The following is a 10,669-nucleotide window of genomic DNA, read 5'->3' as shown; positions in this document are numbered from 1 at the left end:
TTTTTTTTTTCCAAATTGAAGGAAAGTGAAAGGAAAATTCTCTAAGAAGATGCTGTTAAAGGAAATGTTCATGGTATTTCCCTATAGCTTGGATTTATTCTAGAAAAAAAATATGAACTTTCTACATTTCTATTCATTTTAAATCACCACTAAACTTCATGTTGTGACATTTCTGCATCACAAAAAATGCCTAGATCATGAAAAAGACAGTGAAATGGATCCCAGGTAAAGATTTGAGAAAGTAAAGAATCAAAGATAAGGGGAGGGTGGTTCCATGTTTCTATTTTTGTCTTATTTAAAACCAATTAAAATTCTATACATTCTAAAATGAGACAAACAAGATTTATCATAGTTTCATGCTATCGTACCGTTTTGCCTGAAGCAAAAGAAAATATCTGGAGTTAAACCTAAAAAATTGAATCACTGGAAGAATTTTAGAAAACCAGTTTTATATGTTTCAAGCTTTTAAAGAAAAACAGAACTTTAAAACAACTGGCAAGTTACCAACTGTGGCTATCAATAGGAATCCCAGGCAGGAAGTACTAAAGGAATTTTAAACTTACCACCACCCCCACCAGCAAGATTTTCTGCATTTTCATATGTAAGGACTGTGCTATGGGGGGCTTTGTTTTGTTTTGAGGGAGCTGAACATTCACATCTTTACAAGAATATTTTTTGACCATTTACCCCACCAGAGCTCCTTTACTTTTTTTTTTCCTGCTTCTCACTTTTTGCGTTTTCAAGTGTTTGCGCTTTCTGTGGCACAGCCTGTCCGACTCCTGCTAGATTCTTAGCGTTGGAGGCAGTCCAGGCTGCAGATGGCGAAACTCCAGCCTGAAATCGGCCTGCAGTTGATGGATTACTCTTTACACCTGACCCCTTCTTCATACATTCGTACAAGGATCTCCACACAAATACTAAGGAAAACATATCCTAAGGGCCTCCTTAGCTGCTCTCCTTACTTCAGGACTTTTTAGGGGAACCAGACAGCCAAAGAAGAGAATGCAGTAGTGATGTAAAACCAGCATAGTCAGGAACTGTGCACTGCATAGGCAGGTCAGGTGGACTAAGAAGAAAGGAGTGTGCTTGTGTGCTTGGATGACATCAAGTTGTATGAAGACAGCTGAAGTTTTCCAAATATGACAGTGTCTAACTTCAACATATCAATTCACTAGGCTTTGACCAATTTTACTTTTTTTTTTTTTTTGCTTTCCTCCTTAACTAGTTTGTGTTTTCAGAAAAACCATGTCAAGTCTCAAATTCAGAGTGAAATTATTTAACCGGGACTTCACTATCTCACAGCAACAGGTTGATTTTTGCTATAAGTAAAAAATATTTGGTAACAGTTTATTAAGTGTCATTTTGTGTTTTGTTGCTGACCTATTTGGGGGGCCTCTTTTTTCTAAAATTTTCCCACTACTCAAATTTGCTTCAATACATTTCTTTTGAGTCAAGTGATGTCTGCTATATAGTATGTCACTAATATTTCTCACTAATCTGAATAAAAAGCAACACTCATTCTTAAAATTGTTTTATTTTGATAGAAGATGTTAGTCGAAAAGAAAATCTTTCAAGATACGAAGTGTGAAAGTGAGCGGCCTGTAGCAATATTGGTATAAATCAGCTACATAGAAGCCTCAGAGTTTGCATGTTGCTCAGCTTACATGCAGATTTTTCTAAAATAAAACATTGGCACATTTGGAATAGAATTCAAGAACTTGATGTGTAAATATCTTATTTCCATTATCCAATGCATAACCGAAAGACTGCTTTTAATGTAAAGGGAAGTAGAGGCAAAGGAGGCAAAGAAGTGTCACAGGTCTCCCTGAAAGTAGAATATGTACTCGAAAGAAAGGAGAACAGTTGCTTTTATTTTTAGCCTTTCATTTCCATTTTGCTCTATCATAAAAATTACAATTGTATTGTACATTAAGCTAAGTAGAAAGTTCAATGTTTTGCATTTTCTAAGTAAGTATAATTAGTTTAACTCTTTAAACATCTCATAGTAACACATACTGAAAACAAAGTAAAACTTAAAAACCCAAACCAACAAATTTTATTAAACATCTGATATGGGTTGGGAAGAGAAAACCCTACCAGACTTAGATTACACTTTAAGGTATAATAACCCAGAATATGATTTTTTGATCATAGAATTATATTTCTAGAAACCTAAAGTACTATTTATATGTGAAAATCATTTTAAATAGCTAAGAATTTAAAACTGAATTATAACTACAAGCCAAGCTTAGACCAGTAGATTTTTAAAATTCCACTCAAACTTATCAAATAAATACAAGTAGAATATTCTTCCTTTAAAATTATATTATAAACTATATTTTGAGATATAAGTATAGCAGGAGCAAAAAATAATACCGAAATAACTCAGCTATTTTCCTCTTAAACTGGCTCATGATAGAGCTTCACTGTGTAGGACTAACCTTGCCCAAGTCTCCAAATGATAAAATATTGTTGCATATTGACATTTGTCTAACTCCCTCTGAACCCAACTTTCAAAACAAGGCACATTTTTACATCTTCATCTTCCAGAATGTTACTATCTGCCATTCTAGAGGCACCACAACAGTACTCAACAACTTCACAGCTCTGTGGAAATTTTACAACATAATAATCAATGTGTACTACCATGATAGCCAAAGGAGCTGATCTCATATTCCCAACGACCCTGATCTAATTACTTGAATATCAGCTTAAGACGCCTAATGGACCTAACTTCTTTAAGAATATTCCTGAAGTTGATGGCTTTGGCTGGTTTGCAAGTAACAAGATCCAGATGTTGCTTGTCTACACAATCCTAAACTGCAGGGGACTCCAAAACCAATATTTGAAAATTTCCCCTCTATTTTTTAGCTCTTTTCTCACACCACTGATACTCCTGCTTTACTTCAAATACACACACACACACACACACACACACACACACACGCACATCCTTTCTACTGGAGTAACTCATCTCGAACCCAGTTTCTTTCATATAATATGCAAAGTATTTATTTCCTGCTAATAATAGTTAAGAAAGTGCAAGCAGAAAAGCAATCATTTCATTCATTTCCATTTGAAGTTTCTTTTCCAAATACACACAGTAGTAGAAAACAAAGACCAAAACAACAAAATAAACGATGTTTTAAACATTTGAAAAAATTTAGTCAAATGAGAAAAAGGGATGGAATGTCCAATATTTTTTTCAGGCAAGTCTTGAGCTTATTGTTTTCATTTCTTTGGGGGATGAAAAATGGCTGTGAATTTCCCCTTTGTAACTTGTCCTTGCTTTGCCATTTCCTTAAGGAATGGCAGGCAGCATTCTCTACCCAATCCCCCAAAGAGTTAAAACTCAAGGCACTGAGCAGGAAGGCTGGGCTATTAAAGCACAACAGCAGCAGCAACAGCAGCACAAACTAAATGCTCACAAAGGCAAAATGCAATGTGAGTCGACCTTGGAGGTGCAGCGTAGAGCACAGAAAAATTGAAAAAAAAAAAAAAAAGAAAAAAATGTATATACACATGCAACAATTTTTATTGTAATACTGAAAGTCTCCTGCCTTGTTTTACAAATAGGTATTCTTTACAAATAGCTATTGTTTCAAGAGCTAGAATAAATGAGAGATCACTACGGCATGAATTACCAAAAGCTAGTCACATCATTGAGACCTGGTGACAGTGGATCCCTCGGGCACACCTTGTTCACTCTCAGCCTATTTATTTATTCAGAAGATGGTGGGGTCTAGCTAGAGCAGCAGAAAATAATATTACTCATGCACTGGAGGTGTTACACTACCACCCCCCCACACACACACCAGGTCAAATTTAATTGACAAATTGGGACTGTGATTTCACACCTGAGAGTCTTTCATGTCGTAACTGCAAGATAAAGTTCTGGGTTGGCACTGTCTACTGCTTAGTTATGTGGGCTTGCCTCTGGGCCCTGTGATCAGTTAAACACACACACACACACACACACACACACACACACACACACACACAGAGCAATTAAAATTCAATTATTATCTGTTACATTCCACGCCTGTTCAAGACCCAGCCCTCCTCATGGCAGCTAACACAGAAAAATAGTCTAAAAGTAAAGACCATAGATAATAAAGTTCTTAATTCAGTCTCCAGCATCCTAGCCATTCAATATAAAATAAAGTCTGAAAGACAACAGAAAATGTAAAAACAGCAACACCCCAACAAACTCGGACAGACTTCCTTAGGTCCCTTATGCCTTCCCACCCTCTTCTCTCATTCTGCACTCAGGGATGAAAAGTTTGAGCAGCCCCCACCCTGGCACACTCTCCAGTGGGAAAAACCCTTACAGAGCCACAAACAAAGAACAGCTCACCAGAAAAGCCCCTGACATTATGTTCTCATGCCTGATAATCACTATTGTGATCTCCTTTCTAAAAGCCCTGCCCATTTGCAAAGGACTTTACAGATATCAGGCGCATTTATGCTGCCAAATACCAACAAAGGAACTCCAGTGAAACTATTATCTGCCCTTAAAGAGAAAGCCACAATTCCGGGTATGGTGCTTTCCTCTTATGTCTTCCACTGCCTCATTAACTCCACTGGCATGTTCCTAATTGCAAAGAAGCAGAAAGGGGTGATGGGGTGAAGGTGAAATAATGAACCGCACTCCTGCCTGCTTCCCGCCCCAAGCGCAGCACACACCGCACGGATCGCCAGACCGGGGGTCGAGTCATACCTTGGTCTGGAGATAATGAGGGTAGTAGTAAGTGTACTGGGGGTACATTTGTGGCTGGTCCAAGCGTTTGCCCATGTAGCTGGAATCTTTATCTCCGAGCAGGGAACTGGATGACAGGGTATAGTGCCCCAGGCCGAGCTTCCTCTTAAACCACTATTCCTGACAGTCCCGATGACGGATGAGGCTTCCGAGACTCCACCACTCGCTAGTTCCAACAAGGTAAGAATTGAAACAGCAAAACAAAACAAAAACACACGCCGCCAAAAAAGGTGGGGAGTGGAATCTGTAGGGAAAAAAAAAAAAAAGCCAGGCAGACAGCTTCCTCAGATCTTGCGAGCTTCTCCGGCTGCCAGGGTCTGCTTGGGATGAGGCAGTGTGTTTTCTAACCAGGCTGTCTGTAGCGATGTCAATTGCCAGCGTTTGTAAAGGGAGAAAAAAAAAAAAAAAAAATCAAACTCCTTTTAGCACAACTCCAAATCCTCGTAGGTCTGCTTCCTGTCTCCTGTTTGTCTCTTTCCCAACCTTAAAGAAAAAGAAAAGAAAGAAAAAAAAAAAAGAAGAGAAAGAAAGAAACAAAAGAGAAATAAAAGAAAAGGGAAAAAAGAAAAAGAAAAGAAAAAAAAAAAAAAGAAAAGAAAAGAAAACCGTGCACAGCTTAGTTGCTGCTGTCTCCCTCCCAGAGTGACATGGTGTTCGGGGCTTGTCCTGTCCTTTCATTCACTTCCCCTCCTTCCAGCCAGTGGGTGGAACCGAGAGAGCCTCTCCGGGGAGCAGTGTACGCAGTCCAGAAGGCTGCAGCATTTCCTCCAAGAAAAAAAAAAAAAAAAAAAAAGCTGCTTCAACCCCTGCTGCAAGCAAAGTTCCGATTCCCTCTGCTGGCTATCTCGAATAGCAAACTGATTTCTGCAGCCAAGCTGCTGCCGCTGAACAGAAACTGGAGAACTCAGTTGCAGGGGGCGGCGGATTCCTTCGCATCCCTCCCTCCTTCTACCCCGCACCAGAGCCGCCTGCTTTTCCTTTCCTGCCAAGTTCGAGGTAAGCCACACTGCTAAGCAAAACACGGAAGACCACGGGAGGGAAAAGAAGATGAGGGAGGAAGCAGGAGAACAGGGAAAATAATAGTAATAAAGCTAGAGAAACTAACCTTGCCGGTTCGGTGGAGAACAGTGTCTGGGGCACTTTCAAAACCTGTTAACGCACGCACACGCCAGAAGAGCACCAGACCTGGTGGAGAAACTAACGTTTTACTTCCTGGAAGATTCGGAGTAGTGAAGAGATTTTTAGACTCTACTCCACCACTTCTAGTAACCAGCCATGCACGATCCGAGTGGACTCATTACCTTAATATACGAGAAATAATTCTAGCACTTACATCCATTTTGAAAAGAAAAAAAAAAAATCAAAAGAAGTGATCCCTTAGGTTTCTAAGCTTCTTTATGAATAAAATCTTTCCCCCGTTGTCTCTTTCTTTATGATTATTTTGATTCATGGGTGCTTTCATTGCTTTACGGATATCTTCAAAAGAAAAGAACAAAAAATTCATAATTACTTAGCGGAGTTTTTTTTTCCCTCTCTCTCTCTCTCTCTGCACCAATAATAATATTCCGACATGTCTATCAGCTGCTACATTATAATACGGATTGTTTCTGAGAAAATGTACTTCCTTAAAGGGTCTCTTTTCAAGGAGGCAGCGAGGCTAAAATTAGCCGCGCCAGCTGTGTTGTGCTGGGAGTGCTGGCGCGTGCCCGGAGCGTGGGAGACCGCGCGGAGCTCCAGGAGCTGGGCTCGCTCCCCCAGCCTGGAGTCACCTTTTCGAACAAAAGGATTTTGGTACATCCAGCTCCCTAACCAAGAACAGAGCACCCGGACGGACGCTGTGCCCACATTCCTTTGGGAGCCCTGCAGCCCCTGCAGCCAGCAGCTGCTGCTGAAGGACTGAGAGAGGGAGGGAGAGAGGGGAGATGGCAGAAGGAGACCGGACAACACAGTAATTAAGGAAATTAAATCAACTTTTCCAGTGTTTTCAATGTGCCATCGTGGGCCTCAGTGGGCCCATCTGTAAAATGGCTGTAGCGCCAATGACCCGGTTAAAGGAATTCCAACAAATCAAATAATAAAAATCCCATTGATGTAGGAATTCTTTGGTGGCATCATATGGCTCAGAGGATAGAGCTCTTGGAGTACCTTTGAACACACCTGATGACTAATGACTGATCCTCAGTTCCTGATGCTGTCAGGGTGTTGAACCTGCTTTCACAAAAGTCCCACAGTCACGCTGAGCTGTGGTCAGCACAGGACTGTGTGCTCTGCCTCCTGCCCCTCTGCCCTAGTGCTCTCCCACCACTTCTCCTGTCCCAGCAGTTCACCCTCCTGACATCAGCAGGAGCATCTCCTTCTCCAAGCTGTGTTCCTGAAGCCCTTTTTCCTGTCATATGTGCTGAACTTCCTCTAGAAAGATGCTTATACTCCTCTCTTTGTCCAGTAGTTACTTGCTTCTTCCCTGGTGTTCCAAACTCAAGAAGACTGGAGGTTCTTGTGCACCTTCATTTCTCCAAAATCTAGCTTATAGTCTGGCAGAAAAGTGGATGCTCAGTAAAAGTCTGATTAACTAAATATTTTAAGCATGGTAAATTATTGTAAGTCAACTTCAGGCTTTACTTCAGTGCATTCCATTATTTGCCAGATTTTTCATTCCTTTCAATTCAGATCAGGAGCTGAACTGGATGGAGGGACAATAATGATTTTGACTAGAAGAAGGCCATTCTTTTATAGAACACACATTCTTGTGGGGGAGGTAGAAAAAAATAAACAGATAAGCAGTATGAGACTGGAAGATAACTGGTACTGTAGAGAAATACAAACCAGAGTAAAAGAATAAAGTTACAGGAGTTCTACTTTTAAAAGAATACTCTTCACAAAAGAGCTCTGAGGTTAATGGAATATAAACTATAACTTGAGCTTTGTGTCTGTAAGGACTAGCTCTATATGTCCCCCCACAGCTTCAGGAAGTCATAGGTGGGGCTTTTCATTGGTAGATCTAGAGTATGTGGTGCTGGGATTGATTCATGCCGCAATGCTAGGAACAAGGACACTAGCATGAAGGGTGTGGGTGCCACCCACTCTAAGGGGCCTGGACAAGATATAAAGGATAGAAATAGCTCTGGTTCTCCCTTGTTGTTTTGCTGTCTTCCACCTGTCTTGAACTGTTTCTCCTCTTCGATGCCACCCTTCCTTGGAGCCAGCAAATTATGGACAGAAACATTTACAAGCTGTGAGGTAAATAAATGTTTCACCCTTTAACTTTGGGTGTCAGGTGCTTTGCCTCAGTGACAAGAAAAATAACAAAGACAGCGTCCCTTCCGAATGCTTACTATTAAAGCTTTACCTTCCTGCCAGCCTAGCTAAGTTCCAATCCTGTCTCTACTCCATTCCCTGACTCTTTTGCTTATTCTATGATATATCACTCTCCAGTTCATTTAATATTGTTAGGATCAATCAGGAAAATCATGGGCAAGCCTTTTTAGAATACCTTTAACATGTTTGGATCTGCTCAAAATATGCCAGCCTGTATCTGGGGGGAAAGCATTCTTATCAGAAGGGACAGCAAAAGACAGAAATGTGCCTTTGGATGGGGCTTGCGGGTAACGTGGGGCTGGAATTTAGCAGGTAAGCAGTAAAGAACCTAAAATCAAGCTCCAGAGGTGCTTCAGACCAGATCCTGGAAGTCTTTGTAAGGAGTCATTATGAAAACTTAAACTATGGATAGTACAGTAAGGACTCCATCCAAATATTTGGACTTGTGATGCAGATGTAGTCAACTACAGAATGCTGTAGTCATCCTAAATGACTTATTGAGATGCCCTAAATCCTAAAACCTGAAATGTTGATCCCAGATCAACTGCTTTAGGTGTTCCTAGACTAATAACTGCCCTAGCTCTTCCCTGGAGGGAAAAGAATGTGGTCTTCCTTACAAATGAAAGACCAAATAAACATCTCCTCAGCCCAAGCTGTAGCCCACTTATATGTAAAGTTCCCAGCATGTGTTGATGCTATCAGCAATTTCTACACAAATTGCCACTTTCCAAAATGCTATTCTATTTCATTGGGTTATTGTAATGTTCTGGACATCAATTGTCATTAGCCTAAGAATACTCATTGCACGTTTAAAGCTTTTCTTAAGTAATGCAAAGTGAGTTTACTTGCGAGAATCATGAAAACTGTTCTTAGTTTTTATTTTTTCTCCTCAGAGGCAGTAGTAGCCATGGCAATTCACAAGGCTAGATACTCATGTCAGAAATGGTTTTTATATCATTTCTGCTCTGTTGGAGCAGTAGTGCTTTCCATTTAAATGATCAAGTTAAGGTAGGAGGTAACTGGTTTAAGGCACTCTCTAAATCAGAAGCCAGCTGTGTCCCATTTGCCAATGAACCAACAAATTTTGAATAAATCCAAGAGTAGCAACCAGCATCCTAGGGCATGGACACCCACAGATTCACATGATCCCCAGGTAGGGCAGAAGAGGAGCTCCTCTAAGGTGAGTTTTTGAATAAAAACTCTGAGAGGATGCTTCAGACACAGGGCAGGTAGATGGGGAAGTGACAATACTGAAATATAGATCAAGTGGTCAGAGATAAAGACCCTTTTCTGTTTGCCCTTGACCAGGGAATGAATACTTAGCTCCTTTCTCTGAGTGATCCATTTTGTCAGTTATAAAGACACAGGGAAAAGCAAAATAATAAGCATAAAACTTGTAGAGGAAAACCGTTATTTCTAGCTCTGTATCTTGAAAAGCAGAAATATCAGCCTATTATAAAGAAGAACATTCATGACCTTGAATAATTATATGTTTAAATCTTAGCTTTTTTTACTCTCTTGATTTTATTCAAATTGGTGAAATCCCTTTTCAATACAATCCTTGTTGAAGGGATGTTAAACATAAAGTTTCTTTTAAAAAGTCAAGATGGTAGATTGCAAATTGAAACCTGACACTTAAGATTTTGTTTCTCCTATTGAATATTTACTAATGATTGGCCAGCCAAATAGCTAAGCAGATTACAGCGCCTACTTAGGAAGACACAGGGGTCAGAGGTTCAATTCCAGGCCTGCCATGCCAGCCCCGCCCACAGGGTACATTGAGATGGCGATTGATTCTGGGTATGGTGGCACATGCCTGTAATCCTAGCTGTTTAAGAGGCTGAACATAGGTGGATTACTATGAGTCTGATCTACATAGTGAGACCCTGAGAACCTGTAGACCCTTACTAAAAAAAAATACTTTTCCAGTGATTTAGAAAACTACTACACAAATAAGGATAGACAACTGGTGATTCAAGAATGCCTGGTAACAATTTAAACTATAAGGGCTGGGGAGATAGCTCAGTAGAATATGTGCTTGCCTGGCAAGCACAAGGTCCTGAGTTCAATCCTAGTACCACAAAAAAAAATTGAACTATACATATAGAAATGTTGATATCAAAAATAAAAGCTTGATCACATACCATCACACACCATTCTAGATATTGCTGTGAGGTTTTCTTCTTATTATTATTATTGGATTTGAGTAAGATTTGAAATAGTGCACTTTGAGTAAAGAAGTTGCCTTTTGTCCTACAAATGGGCCTCATCCAATCAATTGAAGGCCTTAAAAATGGGGATAGTCCTTGAAAACAAATGAATTGTGCCTTTTGACTGCCTGTGTAGACTCAAGACTCAGTACTAATCCTCCTCTGTGTGTCCATACTGCTCTCCTATCCTGCTATCCTGCCTTTCGTTGTGAGGTTCCCATTCATTCAGCAGTTACCCCAACAATCACATGATCCAGGACCTTAAAATCTCTCTCCTCTCTCCCTCTGTCATGTGGTGGTGGTGGTGGTGGTGGTGGTGGTGGTGGTGGTGGTGGTGGTGTGTGTGTGTGTGTGTGTGTTACTGAGGATTTACACTAAACTCTAT

At 40.3% G+C, this 10,669-nt stretch overlaps 1 protein-coding gene across 9 annotated transcripts in view; it reads right to left on the bottom strand.

Moving 5' to 3' along the window:
- Window positions 1-6,237, bottom strand: part of Rbms3 (RNA binding motif single stranded interacting protein 3) — a 726,581-nt gene extending 720,344 nt beyond the window's left edge. For 2 of the 9 annotated variants that reach the window (XM_023718502.1, XM_023718501.1), the window contains exon 1: window positions 4,721-5,820. In XM_023718502.1, the coding sequence (XP_023574270.1) occupies window positions 4,721-4,795 (75 nt within the window). In that variant the 5' untranslated portion in view covers window positions 4,796-5,820. Of the gene's footprint in view, window positions 1-4,720; window positions 5,825-5,864 lie in introns of those variants that run through there. The other 7 variants (XM_023718500.1, XM_023718499.1, XM_004634210.3 and 4 more) reach the window with 7 other exon arrangements.
- Window positions 6,238-10,669: the final 4,432 nt, after the last annotated feature.

The sequence above is a fragment of the Octodon degus genome, unplaced genomic scaffold, assembly GCF_000260255.1.
Source record: "Octodon degus isolate 3935 unplaced genomic scaffold, OctDeg1.0 scaffold00059, whole genome shotgun sequence".
NCBI lineage: Eukaryota > Metazoa > Chordata > Mammalia > Rodentia > Octodontidae > Octodon > Octodon degus.
The sequence above is the reverse complement of the archived record's forward strand: the minus strand, read 5'-3'. Positions and strand labels throughout refer to the sequence as shown.